The 19,920-nt window shown below is 37.0% G+C and overlaps 3 protein-coding genes across 4 annotated transcripts; 1 reads left to right on the forward strand and 2 right to left on the reverse strand.

Moving 5' to 3' along the window:
* Positions 1 to 1,596: 1,596 nt before the first annotated feature.
* On the reverse strand, positions 1,597 to 4,731 carry LOC133738626 (protein SAWADEE HOMEODOMAIN HOMOLOG 1-like). Its single transcript, XM_062166201.1, has 9 exons — positions 4,466 to 4,731; positions 4,105 to 4,190; positions 3,933 to 3,978; positions 3,699 to 3,807; positions 3,275 to 3,350; positions 2,612 to 2,663; positions 2,222 to 2,365; positions 2,005 to 2,124; positions 1,597 to 1,913 (listed from the first exon to the last, which is right to left on the reverse strand). Exons 1-9 carry the CDS (start codon positions 4,523 to 4,525, stop codon positions 1,869 to 1,871), a joined length of 738 nt encoding a protein of 245 aa, XP_062022185.1. The 5' UTR covers positions 4,526 to 4,731; the 3' UTR covers positions 1,597 to 1,868.
* A 4,562-nt stretch (positions 4,732 to 9,293) lies between these two features.
* LOC133741283 (NADP-dependent malic enzyme) lies at positions 9,294 to 14,068 on the forward strand. 2 transcript variants are annotated; one of them, XR_009861784.1, is made up of 20 exons: positions 9,294 to 9,574; positions 10,369 to 10,489; positions 10,624 to 10,698; positions 10,834 to 10,985; positions 11,085 to 11,190; positions 11,366 to 11,431; positions 11,516 to 11,611; positions 11,715 to 11,786; positions 11,903 to 11,986; positions 12,071 to 12,169; positions 12,262 to 12,309; positions 12,399 to 12,452; positions 12,567 to 12,665; positions 12,762 to 12,851; positions 12,925 to 13,002; positions 13,092 to 13,166; positions 13,276 to 13,366; positions 13,473 to 13,601; positions 13,689 to 13,832; positions 13,863 to 14,068. XR_009861784.1 is itself a non-coding variant. In XM_062169219.1 (19 exons), exons 1-19 carry the CDS (start codon positions 9,450 to 9,452, stop codon positions 13,775 to 13,777), a joined length of 1,749 nt encoding a protein of 582 aa, XP_062025203.1. In that variant the 5' UTR covers positions 9,295 to 9,449; the 3' UTR covers positions 13,778 to 14,068. The 2 variants fall into 2 exon arrangements, 1 of the variants encoding a protein (XP_062025203.1); XM_062169219.1 differs by having other exon boundaries at positions 9,295 to 9,574; positions 13,689 to 14,068.
* Positions 13,888 to 18,741, reverse strand: LOC133741284 (uncharacterized). Its single transcript, XM_062169220.1, has 10 exons — positions 18,416 to 18,741; positions 18,181 to 18,248; positions 18,009 to 18,086; positions 17,335 to 17,447; positions 17,164 to 17,229; positions 16,959 to 17,060; positions 16,316 to 16,856; positions 15,614 to 15,819; positions 15,350 to 15,513; positions 13,888 to 14,770 (listed from the first exon to the last, which is right to left on the reverse strand). The coding sequence occupies exons 1-10, from the start codon at positions 18,559 to 18,561 to the stop codon at positions 14,635 to 14,637; spliced, it is 1,620 nt and encodes a 539-aa protein (XP_062025204.1). The 5' UTR covers positions 18,562 to 18,741; the 3' UTR covers positions 13,888 to 14,634.
* Positions 18,742 to 19,920: the final 1,179 nt, after the last annotated feature.

Below are 19,920 nucleotides of genomic sequence, written 5' to 3' on the forward strand. Positions count from 1 at the left end.
AACTTACAAACCTTGAGAATAATTGTTTGGTATGGGCCTTCTGTTGGATTTATTTGGGCTAAAAGCCCATACTTTGCCATTGTCTCTAGGTCTAGATCGACTACTTCTCTTCCAAAAGGTGTTATATCAATGGGTGTAATGGTTTGTTTTTCTTTTATAACTGTCTATATTGATGGCTTATATATGCGTGTTCTTTTTTCTTCTTCATTATATTTAAAAGACGATTAAAGGAATTCACTCCTACCCTCATAGTGACTCCAACTTAGGACCCGGATCATGCGTTCTTAATAAAAGAGTAGAGAACAATATGTAAGGATAAAATACTCATGATTTATGATAATAATTTATAAAAGTTGGTTACATTTTATGATAACAAAATATAATAATAAGCAACTGTGAAATTCATGAATGAAAATTGATGTATTATAACGAAATTGCAAATAGAGTGAGAGAGGTTTAGTGCTGGGAATTGAAAGTCAAAAGCAAGGCATGGAGGAGATGATACCATATCGTTTAACAACAACATTGGTTCACTTTGCTTCTTCTCCATTTCTACCTTCTCGATCCCAAGCAATCCATATGCACATCGTGGGATCTCCTGTAATAAGTATCTAAAAGCAAAACTCAGTAAATACACATTAGTTACTAGTCATTTTCACTAGATGGGTAGAATCCTTATCTACTAGGAGCCAGCTTTCACACGTACCAAGACATAATTAATGCTTCCATCTCTCATGAAATTATGTGGTTTTCACAGCTAATTTTCCTATTATGTGTTTTAACTTGTTCTTCTACATTTTCTTCATTTAGTATACACTATTCATTTAGTATACAACCTAGCTTCACCACCTTCTCAAACATTCCAACACCCGACCTCCTCAACTCGAGACGTACCCTCTAAACATATCTCCATTCTCATCGAAAATCTTGTAACACTTCAAGCAACAACTCAATTCTTTTAAATACAAGCATTCTCTTAGGCGCACAAATTTTCTTGAAAATTTGATACAAGAGTGATCGATACCAATAGCACAGGCCAATAATTGCTTATTCACTAGGTCACTTAACCTTTGCTTGATTCCTTTGAACAACAGAAATACATGGCCATATAAAGTTTTATGGCAGAATATATAGGCACGTCTTGTTCTTCTTATAGGCTATGGACGCTTAAATCAGAATTCGAAAAGGACAATATCACATCATCAACTGGGCAGTTTTGAAATTCAGGGAAATGTTGTATACTTGTATCAGCTTCCACCACATCGTTTTTTAGGTTTTTCAGGTCAGCAGCCAGGCATTCATTTTCACCTGCTTCAATTTGTGACACCATGCAAAGCTTCTCAGTATATTAATTTCTCTGCATCATTGTTCCAAAATCTTTTTTTTCCTCACAAAATTGTTTCCAAAATCAAATCCACACTCCCAACTCGAGAGGCTTAATTAATTAATTATTAAATTTTTTTTTTGAGAAGTTAATTCAAGATGTTTAACTTAAGACATAATAAGATGAAAACAAACCACCTCATCAAATTTTATGGTGGAACGCTGAAAAGATAGCCGCTTATCACAAATATGCGATCAAGAAGCAAAAGCGACTTCTTTTTCTTCGTTTTTTTTTTTTTTTAAATTTAAATTTTTTATTAATCAAACCATGATTCTGATACAAAGAAAATAACTACGATACAAGTTTACAACCGCACCAACCACTATCATGCATCCTTGATCTAGTGATGTCGTGATTTATCAGACCCACAACTCCAGTTCCTCTTTTCCCTTGCAAAGCACCCATGTCTATCCTTGCCGCACAGGTCGTGTGCAAAAAGAGTGACTAGCATTTGGTTAAGAACGACTTCGTCATTGCCCATCATCTACCGTATTGGACGACGACACAGTCTCCTTAACCGAACTTTTTCCTGCAGACAGATGAGTATTATCACATCGAAGCCAACTGACCTTAACCCAATAAGACAACTGAATTGAAAAAGAAAAACAATTTACACTTACCTCACTGTTGTCATGATTATACCGAATAAAGAAAAGACACCTACACCCCCTTATATCATGCATTCTTCGATGGATTTCTATAATATGAGCATCATAGTAGATCGCTTGATCTCTCTTCTCCTGATTACAGCCAAAACACCAAATGTAAAGTGCTACCAACTTGGAAGATCTATGAATTATAAAGGTTATACAAAAATACACAACAATTTTATATTACCAGCAAGCAGAGGACATGGTCTCCAACCTTCAATGAACTACATTCTGAATTCTCTAGGGGTACAGAACGCTCTCGCACTGCTTTTTTAACATTAACCCACTCATCCTCTTCGGCTCCAAACCCAACAAATCTAACACGAACTTCCTTTAATAAATGACAAAAACCATCAAATGATTAAAAAGATATATGCAAAAGGGATGCAACATTTATCAACCTTATCCAAGTATTCTGTTGTTAGGTACAGATAGGCCTATTTGGTAGACAACATTTTCTCTATACCAAGTGCAGCACCAGTTAGGATTTGAAACTACCCCTAAGTTCAGACTGTTGGCTCAATTGGAAACATCTCAGCATGTATGAAGCAATATGAAAAGGTTATGATAAACTTACAGTTTCTCCCGCACTAGCAACTCGGTGACACAGGAACATATCAACATCATACCTGTAAAGTGATATAAGAAATTCAAAACATGTGGGAACTCCCATTGAAATCAAATGCATCAATATACCATTACCAATCAGGGATGAAAATTAAGCCAAAAAACTATGCTGATGAAACATCTGCTATATAACATCAGAAGATATTTAAGGCAAACTCTGAACCTCAGTTCAGTTGAGAAAAACACCCTTTCTTTAAAATTACTATCAGGGTGACTATATTTGCATTAACCAAACAAAACATACAGTTGAAATGGGTACAAATATTTAAGAGTCTTCATTACAAGAAATGATTTGAAGGGGGTCACTATCAGACGTAACCTAAAAATGAATTTATCAGATTCTTCATCATCCTTGCTCTAACTTGCTCTATCTCTTCTTTAAACTGAGATAGCTGACAAGACCAGGCACCAAAGTTATACAGTTTTCAGGATAGTTGAATTTTGCATAAGCAATCTTTCCTTAAAATCTTGTATCAAATGCCTCATATCAATCTTCTTATGATTAATTATTTAACACTAGCTCGCCAAGATAAACATCAGCTTAATGAATCCAAAGGAAAAACATAAAAGGACCAGAATGAAACTTTTGTTGTTGTTTCTTGTAAATGCTTACCATGCCCCGTCCTTTGATGACCTAGCCTCAAATTCCAACTCTGACTCTGGGATCTTTTCTTCTGCTTTGGAGTGGGCTTAACGTAAAAATTGAAACAACAATTAGCAAATGATGTTATATGTAACAGTTCAGCCAACTTATTAAATATGTCATTGATGGCTATAATAGGCGGAAGAGTTGTCAGCATTACAGTATCTAACTAGAGGGCAAAAACCAAGATTATAAAAGAACTAGTAGTAAGTAAAACATTTCAAAATTTCACTTTGCTCAGCTATCTTTTGGTTAAACACTTTCTATTGTTCTGTATAGTATATGAGTTCACCAGCTGAACACACAAATACATTTAATCAATTTGAAAAAGCCTTTACAAGCTTGTGTAATACAAGAGATAGACATAAGAGAAACAAGCAATAATGAGAGGCACCTTTAGGTTTTTCTTTGCTTTTAGGTGCCTTAGTGGAAGGGCAAACTCCCTGGAGATCTTTTAATATGTTAGGTAACTCTTGCATCCTTTCCTGGAACCAATTTTGCACCTAACGCAAGAGTAACAGAATAGATGCCACCATATAGTGAGAACAATAGTAACAGACTAACAACAGCATAGCGATATTCCACTGCAATAAAAGGAAAGGAAGGAAAAGAGAATAAAATGTGCAACCTGAATCCATTTGACAATTGGTTTTCCAGCACGACCAGCAGAGCGACTGCACAGGCACAACAAAGTCAAATCAGCACTTAGAGAACAGAAAAACAATCATTGGAAAGGAAAAAAAAGAATCAATATAACTATGAAGTTCAAAGTGAGTTCAGACCATAAAATGAAAACTCACTTAAAACTTTTCGCCAAATTTTGACAAAATTCTTTGGCCAGCACTGCTTCTCCTGATTCCCTCACCAATTTGTCCATTCTCTCCATCTGTTCATAATGGTGAAGACAAATAAAGAAAACTCTCAATATCAGTGATTGCATGCAGGTTTTTCATTGTCTAAAAGACAGTTGATATAGTCATATAAAGATTTCAATTGAATGATCATACACCATGCAAACAACCACACCAAGATAGCCAATAATGCCCAAATTTTCAATGAATGCAAATATCAAATAATCCCAATAAAACCCAGATAGCTATAAAGTTAAAGCAATGAAATTTAATAGAATAAAAGCAAAAAAGGAGAGAACTTTATACAAACCTCGCCCTTTGTGAAGCCAATGAAGAACTCCCTCTGTCTGGGACGAAGGCCATGGTCCATATTACTGTGTCTCTCTAAAACCCTAATTACAGAGTTTGGAATTTTTTTCCCAATCTTGCTTCCTCCTGGAAAACCCTAGAAGCTTGGTAAGCGACTTTGGAATTTAAGCTTGAGAATTGAGATTGAGGTTTGGGTTTCCAAACTTTCAGAGGTTTAGCTACCTTTTGCTTGCATTGAAATGTGAGAAGAAGAACACAACAGTTTGGGTACTACCAGGTGTGTCAGGAATAAAAGGGCCCAACTCAAAGTAAAAGCCTGGCCCAATGAGTTCATTGCCTCCTACCCAACTGCTCATGTCTCAATATTTTGACATTAAAAAGTGGTCCATGTAGTTTTGTTGGGCAGTTCTTCTAGTCATCTTCGTTGTTTAAGGTCGAATTAAGTGGAAGAAATTTATCATCAGCAACTTGGTTCATTACCAAACTTGATGTTGGAGTGGAAGGAAACGATGAGAGCGTTTCATCGTGAATATATCAAAAGTGATCAAAACTATAAAATTAGTAACATTCACTTAAAACTATTGTATTTTATCGGGAAAAAAAAAATCACAATTTAATTATTTAAAGTACTTGTGTCATAAAGATTCGCACACCGCCTCGAGTAAAACAATACAAAACAACAAGTTGTTACTATTTTCATGCTTTAATCATGTCATGAAGAAGAAGAGGAAGACAGAATTAGTAAGAGTATATTTCAGTAGGTGGGTCGACACCATACAACGCATGATAGAATAACACCAAACTTAAAGGATTTGATACTTTTTGTCCTATTATTTTTCGAGATCTTCATATTACAAAAAAGGATTATGCATTTTGCGACTCGATAGTGATAATGTGGGAGCATGTAACATGAGATAACAATAAACACAATAATACGTATAAATTCATCATCCATGTGTATATATTTATAATAAGATGTTGCTTCCTTTCATATTCATACAAGTATGGGCATATACATACAAGTTTGGAGTTGGTAGGTGCAATGCCTTGGTTTTTTGGTAGCTAGATATTGAACATAACGGAGTCCACATGCCATGAAACGAGTATTAATATTTCAAATTCAAATAAGGGAAAATGGACTTTTTGATTTATTGTTGTGTCCCTTATAAAAGCATATATAAATTTTTTGGTCCAAATTGAGGGGAGTAGAGTAAATCAAACACGGTGACTCCATGCAAATCTCCAATACCTCAGTAATCAAGTCCAAGTACTACAACTCCATAGTTGTTTGAGAGTTGAGTGTAGTTTTAAAACAAAAAAGGATGTGGAAAATAATATATTGGCATACGAATTAGATATTCATATAATCATAGTCATGATCACAATATTATTTGGTCAGTCACCGTTCGATTGACATCGGACGGTTGACAGCTAAGTGATGAAATCTGAGATGAGAGCTGTCAATCGTCTGATCTCAATTGAACGGTGACTGACCAAATGATATTTGGTCAGTAGGTGACCATGTGAACGGGGCCGCATATAATCATATAATCAAGTCCAAGTACTACAACTCCATAGTTGTTTGAGAGTTGAGTGTCGTTTTAAAACAAAAAAGGATGTGGAAAATAATATATTGGCGCCATACGAATTAGATATTCATATATAATAATTAACATTAGAGAGTTTGACCAACAGAATAGATACATCAATTTGTTCAGCAGAATACCAATATGATGCTGTCCATCGATATATAATGATGGATCATGGATTGTAATTCACATCGTGAAGACCAAGTGCCGACAACCTGTAAATACGCAGTAATTGTATCATTTTTTTTAACATATTTCGAGGTTGTTGGGATAAAACATAACGGTTTACGATTATGAATGCCTTAACGTATTTAATTGGATTAAAAAATTGTATTAATAATCTACATATAAATATTTAAATATCTAACAATTGATTTACAGAAATGTGATATAAAAATGAATCTCATAAGAAAATCTTCATGAAGTTCTCATTTTAGTGGTCCTCATTAAAAAACCAGAAATATTTATAGACGGAAATCAAAGTCACCCGCGAGCTGGTAGCTAGGTCCAAAAGGTATGACGGGTTTGGTATGGAGTTTATCAAATGGATATAGCTCCACCAGTCACCACCTCAGATTAGTATGAACACGTGAACAAAATACAACAACGACCACTTTTGCAATATTTCCTTTCTCACTCACCCAAAAAGTCTAACAAACTCGAGCACAAAGAGTAAAGAGTCATGGAAAATAGTTTGGTTGCTCCTTTCGGGTGGAATAATAAACTAAAACTACCACCAAAGTCAATTTCGACGTGAAGTACGTACGTATGAGATCAATAACTCACCTCAATTTTTTTTTTTTGCATGGCTGATCATTATTTTAGCTTGAAGTCATGATCCATAGATACTTGCGATGAGGTGCTTTACCTAATATAAACTGTCCATTACAAATCTAAAGGTTAGCTTATAGCAGATCAATTATGCAAGTTTTATTGGAGGGCAATAGACGTCTATTGGGGGGCAATAGATGTCTACTGAGGAGCAATAGACCTCTATTGCCCTTCTATTAGGGGGCAATAGATGTCTATTGGGGGCAAAAAAACATTTATGGTGAGATTTTCAGCAAATTCAGGCGCCCGGTGACCGGAATCCAGCGAAAGTTGGCCGGAATCTGGCGGCCGGTGACCGGAATCCGGTGATCGGCTCCGGCGAAGTCTCTATGGTTTCTCTCTCTTCCATTTTCTTTCTCTCTCTCTCTAAGTAATAAAGGGGTGATGGTAAAATGGTATTAAAAAAAATTAAAAAGCAAAAAAAAAAACTTAATGGGGTATTAGGAAAGACCTCCTTAGAGTGTTTTGGGTAAGAGGGAATTAAAAAAAACTTAATGGGGTAAAGTGGGAAAAAAATCCTTAAAAATGAGGTAAATGGACAAAACCCCTATTATATATATGGAGTTATCTACAATCAAGTGGAAACTAGTTTACTATTATATGGAGTTTGGCGATCTACGATAATAATAATTAGTAAGCCAGTTTATCATGTACGGGCATCTCAATTAAGACGAACGTGTAGATAAGATCCAATATACAATGATATATATACACACTTCATAATTTATGATTGAATATCCATGACCTATTCTGCAGAGTATTCGATATCATAATCTCTTTTAGATGTTTATATGATCTCATCAAATAAACAAAGACATGCACTACGCCATTAAAATATATACGCGCACCACCTGTTTTGCAACGACAGACAATTATTTTGGACGTGTGTGTGTATATATGACCTTAAATACAATGATGGAAAAATTGGTATAATAAGTGATCTCTTAAAATGATAAAAACAAAAAGAATAATATTTGTAGATGAATGTAATGGCGTCATGGGGATAAAAAAATAAATAAACATGTATATAGTGGTAGAGAATAGAGGAAAAAGGAGTGTTTCTTTGTAGTTTGTACGAAATTGACCAGATTGATCAATTACTGACCGTCTTCTTGGTGATAATTTTCTTTTTGGCAAGTACTTCTCAGTGTTTGAAAGTTGATTTTCCATCAATCAAAAATCCAAAACCAAAAGAAAAGGATCAAGAATATTTTGATCACAAGAAGAAATGGATTTCCCGCTCAACTAACGTTACTAAAACTAAAAACTATAATGACCATAGATTTTTATCAATTTTAAAGCCTCAAGATCAATCCTAACCAAGTGAATCGCACACAGGTGGAAGAAGAAAGAAGAAGCGGGGATAGAATAGATTCATAGTATCAAGTTATATTCATGTCATTTCAAGGTCGCACGGCTAAGTGGTTAGGTCATGGTATTTAAGGTCATATTAATACTATTGAAAAGAAAATGACCTTTGAGCAAAAACCAAATGTGGTAGGGTTGTTGATTTGATTCTACTTAAAAAACAAAAACAAAAAATTATATATAGATATGACAAGAAGAGAGGATATCAAAGTCCGCAGCGAAGGAAACTGATTTTATTGGTGGCTGCCATTTCATATCTCGTTGGAGTGTTTGTGCCAATCTCTATTCTCCGTCACAAAATGTGGATCTCGTTCATTCCCACAGAAGAAAGAAACAACATGGTTTAGTTTGCAGCTGGTTTCTTTCCCTTTTGGTCCGACCATCACCGCTATATTTTCTTTTAGCAAAGGAGAGGAGAAAGTTGAACTCAAAGCATTTATTGACATTTGGTTTGCATTAAAATGAAACCGAACTCTAAACATCCACGATAATTTGCATTTTGTTGTATAAAAATGTCTCATCACTAAATGAAATGATATTTTGATTGACGACTAAAAATACACAAGTCGCATCAAATGAAGCAAACAATGAAAAAAGTATATTACTCTGGCGCCAATGTTCCAAGTCAATTTTTGCTTCCCAGAAAGTAAAAAAAAAAAAATAATAGTGACAGTCCAAAATAATTTTTAATATTTCTCTCTCCCTCTACAAGTGTGGAGACACGCGGTTTTATGAGGACGTAAGAATATGATAATATCTGCCGTAGCCTCTAATATGATGATGTCTCTGACCAGACGCACTTTTCTGGTAACATATCATTAAACTCATGTCATTGCATCTGACTGTCATTCCCTTAGTAAAAATTTAGCAAAAGAATAGAATCGCCATATATATTTGATTAGTTGAATAAGATCTTGCACGTGGTTACATCGCCTGTTCTTCTCTTTGACAATGAAACCCAACATGTTGTTTTCACCTCTTTATGTAAATTTGTAATAAATCAGAGAGAGAAAAAGACCCAATCTTGCTCTTAATTTTGCTATATAAGTGGGGGGGGGGCATTGTCCAAGTCTTCGCAAAACAATTCAGCTTTGCCTGTATTGTTTTCTGGGTTGCTCTGCATTACTGGTGTTTAAGCTTGTGTGTTGATTTCAGAAGAGAATAGTGGGTGTGGGAGAACCAAAGGTTTGGGCTTTCATGGGGAGTATGGTGAAGGAGATGGAGAGCAAGGCTGGTTTTGGTGGGGGTGTTCAGGACGTGTACGGTGAGGATTGTGCCTCGGAGGATCAGGTTCTCACCCCCTGGACTGCTTCTGTTGCAAGGTGAGTTAGATAGGCTTATCTAACTTTCATGGAATCGTGGATATGGGAATTTTGATTGTTGTGTTTGTATTCCCTGTTTTTTTTTTTGGTGTCGTTGTCCTTTATGCAAAGTTTAATGTTTAAGTTGTCTGTTCACGGCGTTTAAAGATTCTGGGGTTTTTTTGGTTAAAGGTGTTGATGTGTGCTCCTTTTGATTTGTTGGGAACCATTTGTTTGTATTACGTTTTAATAGAAAGATTGTGTTTTGAGGTTCATTACAGTTTGCAGGTTGGATTGGATCAGATGGTCCACATTTTTCATTTGCTTTGAAGAGAAAATTCCTGATTTTCAAAAGAATCCTCAATTTAATCTACGTCGGCAGACCCTTTTCTTTCATATTCTTCTCTCACCTCAGATTTATAGGGATCACATAGAATATGGCCTTCTTTAGCATGAGAGGAGTTGCTTAAAAAAAAAAAAAAAAAAATTGTATCAAAACTTAAATTTGTAGGACAGACTCTTGCAATTTTCGGCTAGATGTTTTGATAACACAAGATGGAAGGAAGTGTGATTGGTTATTCTTTGATTGCTTCAGCACTTGTTGTTCCTAGTCTCCTACAAGAGGACTGGACAACTTCATTCTTTTCATGTAAGAACAGTAATATAGGAATGTGGCTATCTAATAGACACCTTGTAAATACCATGTTTTTTTTTTTTCCTCCACAATGATTCGAGTTAATGAATCAATTTCAGGAACTTGCATATGCACATTTTAAAGTTTTTGATGCATTACCTGCAATCTATATGTGTTACAGTGGACATACTTTGTTGCGGGAACCACGCTACAACAAAGGACTTGCCTTCACTGAGAGGGAGAGAGATGCTCATTACTTGCGTGGGCTTCTGCCTCCAGCCGTCCTGACCCAAGAGCTTCAGGTTACAAAATGGCATTGCTCAAAGTTCATCTTAGTTCTTTTGTTTAACAGACGAAGTTATTTCTCACTGCTATAAGTCTGCCTTTTGGTGTTTCTCTTTTGCTAAACATTTCTGTAATACTTTTTGGTGATTAGGAAAAGAAGATGATGCACAATCTTCGAAAATATGAGGTTCCATTGCAAAGATATATGGCCATGATGGATCTTCAGGTAAAATTTATTGTTTATTGGTTCTGGATATCATTGTAGAGTATAGATATATTAAATTGGTACACGCCCATAAAAATTGAAACTGTTGAGCTTCATATCATACAAATTCTTTGGTACTTTTGTTTCGTTGTACAGGAGAGAAATGAAGGGCTGTTTTATAAACTTTTGATTGATAATGTTGAGGAGCTGCTCCCTGTCGTGTACACCCCTACAGTTGGTGAGGCTTGCCAAAAATATGGTAGCATTTTCAGGCGTCCTCAGGGTCTTTATGTCAGTTTAAAAGACAAGTATGGCCAGTTAACAGTATTTTTTTTTTTTTTTACCTCCGACTCTTATGAATTAGCTGTGAATCTGTCAAGCATATATTGAGTGTTGAAATTTTCTAGGGGAAAAATCCTTGAAGTATTAAAAAACTGGCCAGAAAGGAGAATTCAAGTTATTGTTGTGACTGATGGTGAGCGTATTTTGGGGCTTGGAGATCTTGGCTGTCAGGTATGTACGGCAGGTTTATTCAGTTTAACTTCCAATAGTTATGCATGTATACTATGTTGAAACTGTTTCTCTGAATTCATGTATATATATCAGTTGGAAATTTTGTCTCTAGTTGAATTCATGTATACTTCATCTCTAGTTGATTTCATTGACATAAATGTTCCAAATTTTTCAGGGAATGGGAATTCCAGTTGGAAAGCTTTCTTTGTATACAGCATTGGGAGGAGTTCCTCCTTCAGCAGTAAGTTTTCACCACTACTGTGTCCTTTTGTTGATCAACATTTGTTTCATAAGAACTTTTAAAATTTGTATGTATTGTTTACAGTGCTTGCCTATAACCATTGATGTTGGCACAAACAATGAGAAGTTGCTGAATGATGAGTTTTACACTGGGCTTAAGCACAAGAGGGCAACTGGACAGGTTTAATATTTTTTCCTTGATCTCTATCTTTTTGTATGTTTTTTGACAGCATGCAATATGTGATTCTCTAAAACTAAGGTGGTATTTTTTGTTTATGATTTAGGAATATGCAGAGCTTCTTGAGGAATTCATGACTGCAGTCAAGAGGAATTATGGGGAGAAAATTCTAGTTCAGGTAGAATTGTTTTCATCTCAACATGTTGCATATCTGTAACCTTCGAGTTTTTTTTTTTTTTTCAACCAGTTTTATTGGGCATTGATTGACCAGGTTTTCTTTCTCCGGTTTTATAGTTTGAAGATTTTGCAAACCACAATGCATTTGAACTGCTGTCTAAATACAGTTCAAGTCACCTTGTGTTTAATGATGATATACAGGTAACATGTTCAGCTTCTTTTGACTCTTGTTAGAAAGCTTTGGGATAACTATTTCAAACTGTGGTTTCTTTCATTTTTATTCAGGGAACAGCATCTGTGGTGTTAGCAGGGCTTATAGCATCCTTGAAATTAATTGGGGGAACTTTAGCTGATCATACTTTCTTATTTTTGGGTGCCGGAGAGGTAACCTCAAATACTCAGAACTAAGTCTGTGTGTTCTTAAATGCACTGTTTTCTGGGTGTAGTTTCTCACTTTAGTTTCTTGGCTACTGAAGGCTGGAACTGGTATAGCGGAGCTTATTGCTCTTGAGATATCAAAAAAGGTATTTGCTTCCTTCTCCCTTTTTCCCAAAACAAAGTCGCTTCCTTCAGCTAAGGATTTGTTACTAATGACGTGTTAAAACCTTGGCAGACCAAAGCTCCAGTTGAAGAAACCCGTAAGAAGATTTGGCTTGTGGATTCAAAGGTACTTAAAATATGATTTTCCTCTGTAAAAATTATGCATTTCCTTGGTATATTTTATAGAAAATAGCCTGCTCATTCTCTTTTGGGTTATAACTGGGTCTCATATTTGTTGCAGGGATTGATTGTTCAATCTCGTGTAGAATCACTTCAACATTTTAAGAAGCCTTGGGCTCATGAGCATGAACCCATAAGGGAACTTGTCGATGCTGTGAAGGTGTGAAAATGGTTTGATTATTTTAGTTGATGAATGAATATATCTTTCAACAAAAATTCCCAATTGTGATCTTACATTGTGCTCATAATTCCTCAGGCAATCAAACCAACAGTGTTGATAGGAACATCTGGTGTAGGAAAGCAATTTACACAGGAAGTGGTCGAGGCCATGGCATCTTTTAATGAGGTTCTCACTCTTTCTGTATGTAAATGTGATTATCAACTTAAGTAGTGACATTGATCTGGTGATTGGCATGTAGAAACCTCTTATCCTCGCTCTTTCCAACCCAACATCACAATCTGAGTGTACTGCTGAAGAAGCTTACACATGGACCAAGGTAATTAGTACATTCTTGATTTCTTGCTATCTTCTTTAGTTGCGGCGCTAGTACAACCCTTTTTTTATCACATCTCTTTTCATGCTCAGGGTCAAGCAATCTTTGCTAGTGGAAGCCCATTTGACCCGGTTGAATATGAGGACAAACTCCTAGTGCCTGGCCAGGTTTGTATATACAGCTCGAGCAATTTTCTGTTATGAATTACTACTCTCTTCATCTGAAATTTATTTACTTGGACAATGGGATCTTACTTTTCCTCACTATCTCATTCAGGCCAACAATGCTTACATATTTCCTGGTTTCGGTTTGGGATTGATCATCTCTGGTGCCATTCGTGTACACGATGAAATGCTTTTGGCAGCCTGTAAGTACTGGAAGGATGATTTATACAGTGACATTGGTTATCTAATAATGCTAGTGATAAAGCTAGGCTCATTACATAACTTCTTCCATTCTACTTTATGCAACAGCTGAAGCTTTGGCTACCCAAGTCACCCAAGAAAACTACGACAAAGGATTGATTTACCCACCATTTACCAACATCAGAAAGATATCAGCAAACATCGCTGCTAAGGTCGCTGCTACGGTTTATGACCTTGGTAAGTTACCTTCTCTGACATTGTTCTAGTCACACAAGCACTTCTGCTAATAGTTGTACTAACGTCGCATTACCGATTGTATTATAGGTCTGGCTTCTAATCTGCCTCGACCAAAAGATCTTGTTAAGTATGCAGAGAGCAGAATGTACAGCCCACTCTACAGAAACTATCTTTGAAAGTACAGTGTCTCGTGTGGTCTGCAATGCCTGATTATCATTCTATTCTTTCCCCAAAATATGCCTGATTATCATTCTTTCCCCAAAAATAACTGCTTTCATTGGGTTACTTTGTTTTTTTTTTTTTGGTCAAAATTGGGTTACTTTGTTGGTTCGGTCCTTTTGCGTTGCTTTTAGAACTTGCAAACTTGATTTTTTTTTTTTTCTTTGTTCCAATTTCGAGCAGCTATGTAATTTTTCCATTGGAACTCTTCATTAAAGTATCAATATATCAAAGCAGCTTTACAAACATGTCTTGGCTTATTACCATGGTGTGGTTATTGTCATGGTGGAAATGGGTAAAACTAAATGGAACAAGAGTCCCTAATGCAAAAGCATTCTCATATAAAAATGGCTACTTCAGTATATGAGTGGTAGCATTCTTGTCGACGATTTTCCATCCCTTTCTTTTAGTAGGCTTTGGAATAATTCATTGGTAAATGTGTGTGTGTTTATATATATTACTAAATGCTATATACCAACGGGAACTGATATAAGAGGTTGAGAACTACACTTTTGGTAGGAAAATGTAATGCAAGACTGAGATCAGAATGATGTAATAGCATAATACCAATGTCACGTGGTACTTCGAACATGCTGATGTTTTACAGCTACTAGTTGACAAAGGCTCTCAAGCCAGAAGGAACTATGAACTATCTACCAGAACCACCTTTTCTATATATGAATTATGGGTAGGTAAAATTTCCTGATTTCAAACAAGATTGGTAAGTGCAGTGTCAATTTGCAGATAGATACAAGTAGCTATATACAAATATAGCGCATTACATAACAGTAAAATTCAGGGCAGTGACTCAAATTTAGTGCAAGTCATCAGAAACTTGGGAACTCCGAATCCCCCAAAACAATTTAGGCTTCAAATTCTTTTTTGTGGCTGTGAAGAGCCAACCCATTTGAGTTTCACAGGTGGCACAGTTTGTTACTGTCCATGCATACCTGCAAACATGAGCAAACTAGCATCTTAGCCTCTCACATAACAATTTTTTATTTATTATTTACAAGATTCACACAACAATCAAATTCTAAGATTACTCCAATCAAATAAGTCATAGAAATTAGCAGCATAAAATATTATCATTAGAAAACCAAACCATCAATTACAATAAAGTGACAAAATTCCCAGGATTTGAAAGGGGATAAATAGCACATCAATAAATTGCCCAGATTTACTATCCTTGCAATTACACCTCAGGTTACAGTCATTCCATGTAATATTATGATTATGACATAAGTTCTTTTCCCGAAATAATGAACTACATTTCTGCATTTGTTCGACCATAATCTTACAAACTCCCTCAAGTTTGCTAATCACCTCATATCTTGAAATCACACTGTCATGGTTTCACATGTAAGCTCTATAAAGATATTATTGTTTTGTTCTTTGAAAAAGCATCAAACAGGAAAAACCCATTGGCCTTGAGGACAGTAAATGCACTACGATGTAAAGAAAATAAGGATTTGGTAAGAATAATAACTTGGTCAGAGAATTAGAACAATGCTAGTACAAGGTCATACCCAGGAAACCAGCTGTATTCTTTCACTGCTGAACCTACGAGTGCCAAGCCAGTTGCTTTGTAGAGAGTCATTATCTCGTGTACACAACCATAGGGGTTTACATAAGCACCAAGAGGACCATCACTTGACATCACTAGCATATCACTCCGCCTTGCAAAAACAGTCTGCAGCGTATACCAAAGACACACACCCACATATGTAAATAGAGCATATATTGGCAAATTGTATGTATTTATGCACGCAGAGTTCCAAAGCAAAAGCAACCTGACAAGTTTTACACCGGAGAAGATTAACAGTCTGAAGCAACTCAATTTCCCGACGTAACCTATATGAAATACCATCAATCTCCAAAAGCTCCTGCCTTGTAGATTCAGAAACAGGAAGTTTACTAGCGATGTAAAATGACAAAAGATCAGGCTTCTTCACCAGACCATCCATTAATGGTGCCCCAACTATCTGTTTCCACATATCTGCAATCAATGCAGAATGAAATATAAAGTATGAAAAACCATGTCAACAGGTGCGCACCTGGTTGACTAAAAACACAAACAGGAAACTAACAATATGTGAAGTTGAATCCTTAAACTCTCTTTTTCACTCAATTCATATATGATACAGCAGGATGTTGCAAAATGCTCAGAGATAACCTGGGACTAAATCTTTGGTTGTCTCTTCTTATTTCTTTTTTCTGCGCCGTCATCTATATCTAATGAAGTTGATTGAACAACTCTAGTAGGTATTGCCATGATTAATAATGATTCTGCTAATGTCATTGTAATTCTAAAGTGATTTCACAAGTATACTCAAATAAAACTTAGATTAAACATGTTCTGCATCACAAAGTGGACAATACAAAAGTTCTTGATCGTTTTTCAATTTAGTTATAACCAGGGAAAATCTGCTAATATATCAAGGAATCTTTAAGAACTTGGAAATCAGGTGTGAACCAAAGCAAAGTAAAACTACCTGCCACTCCTTGAGCAAGACAATAGGAGTCATACATGCGATATACCCAATAGGGCCAGAATGCTCTTGGAACTCTACGTATCTGTTTAGAGTCTGTATTTCTCCAACTACTTGGATCTTTCTGTTTGGATGATTGCATCTCCGATATGGAACTGCTCCCCAAATCAACCAAACTCTCAGGGCACGAATGCAATGAATCTGTGGAATCAGAGTCTTTTGATTGTGATCCTTGAGATAAGAATTCTGACTTCTCACCATCACTGCTTGTTGACACATCAGATCCATAATAGGATTCAATTGCAGATTGGTGAATTCCCTTTTCTGTCAAAGAAAGTGCACTCTCAAAGCTTTCATCTGAATTTGCCTCTGAGTCATTGTCCACATCCATAGATCCATTTGAATTTCCACGAGAAGCGTGCGAAGGCATTGCACGCGGGAAACTATGGCCTTTTCGATTACTAAATGGTGCCAGATCTCCAAATGCAGCCCGTGGAGCCCTCAATGGTACATCTTCTTCTATAATTTGGATTTCCCCGTATGGCTGACAGATGAAAATTTTACAACAAATTAGTCATTATATAGATGACCATATAACCAATAGAGTCATGAACTGGCAATCTCTGAAACACAAAGTTATTCTAACCGCTCCTTCCACATCAATCCAACGGCGTCTAAGACGAAATCGCTGTTGACCACGGGTTACCACGTTCAGTGAGCCATCCTCTAATCTCCTATATTGGCGAATCTGTAAAAGAGAGAGAAAAAAAATTAATAGTTTAGTAATCTAGCACATATAAATGAGATGACGTAGATTCAGACATATGAGCAGTAGGCCAAACTAAACATACCTCCGCAGTTGTCCCAATATTTGCAAACTTTATGCTTCTATTGTTGGGATCTCTGTAAACACGAATCTGCAAAAAAAAATTCAGGAGAAAAAATTACGATGAAAATCCAGAGAAGGAAATGCAATATGTGGGCAGAACAAGTCAGCAGCTGTCACAAGCAGTTCGACATACCACACCAATGGTATAAGGAGCGTCAACTTGGGATAGTGCTCTCTCAATAGCGACTACAAAATTGGGTTGAATAACTCTTAGTGGAAGGGTAGCGTCTGGGAACAGGACAACTCCTGCGATACACCACGTAGAAAAAATCTAAGTTTTCTTTAGACATTGAATAACTATAAAATGAATAAAAGCATTGTGACAATATGAGAAAGAGGAAGAGCTGAAGAAGGCATTCCTAAAACATCATCAGTGCCTTACTTAACTTTAATTCTTCTATATCCTCATGCATTTGGACAAAAATGGTTTGGGCTAACAATCAGGTAATGTTATTACAGCAGCTAAAACATCAGTCGCAACAAAGTTCAGAAAGGTGGCAGTAGTGAGATACCACTAGCACAGACTCTTGTGATATCTCTAGGGAGCTATTCCATTGACAGGGAGCATTTAAAAGACACTATTATATTTTGAACATCTAACAAGAATCTGAATTGTATACATACCATATAAACTATCTGTTATTCCCCTAATATTTTCAGATACTTTAGTCAAGTAATTATTTCTTCACATTACTCGGAAATGTCGACAACACACACATGATAAAGCGTTGTACAACTTCGGCTGCCACCGCGGTGAGAGACTGGATCAAATTGAACTATCGAATGTAATAATACATAGAGGAGTACCTTCGAGATAGAAGATTGGGAGGTTCAATACCGCACCGCCATCCAAAAACGCCATCCTATGATGAGTGTCTTCAACCTCTGTTACAAATAACAATGAACTAAGCAATTAAGCATCAAAACTTTGAACCAGTAACTACACAAAAACGAATAAATAACCAGATTAAGTGCATACCGCCAAGATACGTATGCAATGAAGCCAAACAAGTATTGAAGGTATATTCATCAGCCATGCCGCGGCCACTTCCAAGTTAAAATTTCCATAACGAAGTCAGTATCCAAATCTCACAGTCAAAAAAAAAAAAAAAAATCAATTCGAATTGGATTCATAAACCCTAGGTCCCAAATTCACACAGGTCTAGTGATGAGTTACGAGTTAAAAGAAGAAGAAGGTGGAGGATGATAATTACGTGGCGGCGGCGGCGGCGTCGTCGGCGGAAGAGTCGTCGTTGTAGTCGTCATCGACCTCCTCGACCTCCAGCTCCTCGAGATCGAGTGCTCGAATCTGCTCGATCTGTAGCCGCTCTCTCGCCAGAAGGCGTTCGTGGTCGACCATCGTTGAGATGTTACCTCGCTGTGAATTTCGAGTGCTTTGGTTTGGAAGAAATGAGAAATTTGTAAGGGGGTTTGAATGGTTACCCTCCGGCGGTGGCACTGTTATTTCTCCCGCTCTAATCAGTTGTCTCCCTCCACTGACCTGGTGCCACTGACTCACACACTTGCCACAGCCTCACGGCACTTGGCCGAATTTTCTAGCATCGTTGAATAAAATAAATTTACCTTTCTTTTTTTTTTTTAATAAAATAAATTTACCTTTTTAAGGCCCAAAAAAAAAAAAAAAAATCAGGTAAATATATAGGAATTTTCAAGACGTGATGAGTCACTCGATGGCGAACTAATTTAGTGTAGATGTTGGTTCGCCGCCCCTTATATGCAGAGGTGGCTCCATTTGACAGACTTCAAGGTGTTATGAGAGTACTCGAATTTTATCAACACCTTTTTAATATTGAAATTCTCATATGCTATAATCTCTTTTAGTAAAATATGAGTTTTAGGAGTTTCTTCAAGTGACAGAACTCAAAAATATTAACCCAAATTTATATATATATTGTTCAAGGAAATCCCGATTATGTGTCTGGTCCAAACTCTAGGTTACTTGACCTAGTGGTAATAGAATTTAATTAGAATGATCTAGAATCCTAATCAATGTAGAATTACTTTCCTTGTATGATTGAGATTCTATGCATTGTAATCCTCTATATAAAGAGGCCCCTATTATCAATGAGAATACACAGCAAATTCCTCTCAAATTCAGTTTCTCTACAACACGTTATCAGCACGAAGCCCTAACCCTGAAACCCTAAATTTGTAGCCTTAAAATCCCAGAAACTTCCGCAACCCACCTTGAAGCCCCAGATCCCAGGAGCTCGGAACCTCCGGCGAAACCACCGGAACCGGCCGGAATCGACCTGAACCGGCCGCCAGAAGTGACTGAATCCGGTCCCAAAGAAGAATCCAACGATCTCCAGCCGGGTTCGCATCCTTCCCATCCACCTGTCACCACCTTCCTCCGTCAGAAGCTTCAGCCATACTCCAGAATCCCGGAACCGGAGAAATCTTCACCGGAACCGGCCTAAAAGGACCTGAACCGGCCACCACAACCGGCTACAACCAAACCGGCAGAGGAAGAAAGAAAAAGGGGCGCAGAGCCCAGGAGGGAAGCCCAGAAGCAACTGTGCAGCCTAGGCCCAGTAGCAGGAAGAAGCCCAGAAGCCCAGAAGCAGAAGGGGTCCAGCCCAGGCCACATCATCATCCACGCAGGCACACAATTAGCGTCCCTTTGCCTGCCACGTCAGCAACCGGCCGCTACGTCAGCACCTTCGGTCAACATCGGTCAACGCCGGTCAACCCTCAG

The sequence above is a fragment of the Rosa rugosa genome, chromosome 3, assembly GCF_958449725.1.
Source record: "Rosa rugosa chromosome 3, drRosRugo1.1, whole genome shotgun sequence".
In the NCBI taxonomy this organism is placed as follows: Eukaryota; Viridiplantae; Streptophyta; class Magnoliopsida; order Rosales; family Rosaceae; genus Rosa; species Rosa rugosa.

What these genes read in the sequence shown, in the direction of transcription:
- LOC133738626 (XM_062166201.1), bottom strand. Translation starts at nt 4,525, where the DNA reads ATGGACCATGGCCTTCGTCCCAGACAGAGGGAGTTCTTCATTGGCTTC. An exon ending in TTGGCTTCACAAAGGGCGAG is followed by an intron (nt 4,191 to 4,465) that starts GTTTGTATAAAG and finishes CATTATGAACAG; the next exon opens with ATGGAGAGAATGGACAAATT. An exon ending in AAGCAAAGAAAAACCTAAAG is followed by an intron (nt 3,351 to 3,698) that starts GTGCCTCTCATT and finishes TTTTACGTTAAG; the next exon opens with CCCACTCCAAAGCAGAAGAA.
- LOC133741283 (XM_062169219.1), top strand. Translation starts at nt 9,450, where the DNA reads ATGGGGAGTATGGTGAAGGAGATGGAGAGCAAGGCTGGTTTTGGTGGG. An exon ending in TATGTCAGTTTAAAAGACAA is followed by an intron (nt 10,986 to 11,084) that starts GTATGGCCAGTT and finishes GAAATTTTCTAG; the next exon opens with GGGAAAAATCCTTGAAGTAT. An exon ending in TATTTTTGGGTGCCGGAGAG is followed by an intron (nt 12,170 to 12,261) that starts GTAACCTCAAAT and finishes TGGCTACTGAAG; the next exon opens with GCTGGAACTGGTATAGCGGA.
- LOC133741284 (XM_062169220.1), bottom strand. Translation starts at nt 18,561, where the DNA reads ATGGTCGACCACGAACGCCTTCTGGCGAGAGAGCGGCTACAGATCGAG. An exon ending in GACGCCGCCGCCGCCGCCAC is followed by an intron (nt 18,249 to 18,415) that starts GTAATTATCATC and finishes TTAACTTGGAAG; the next exon opens with TGGCCGCGGCATGGCTGATG. An exon ending in ATATTGGGACAACTGCGGAG is followed by an intron (nt 17,061 to 17,163) that starts GTATGTTTAGTT and finishes TCTCTTTTACAG; the next exon opens with ATTCGCCAATATAGGAGATT.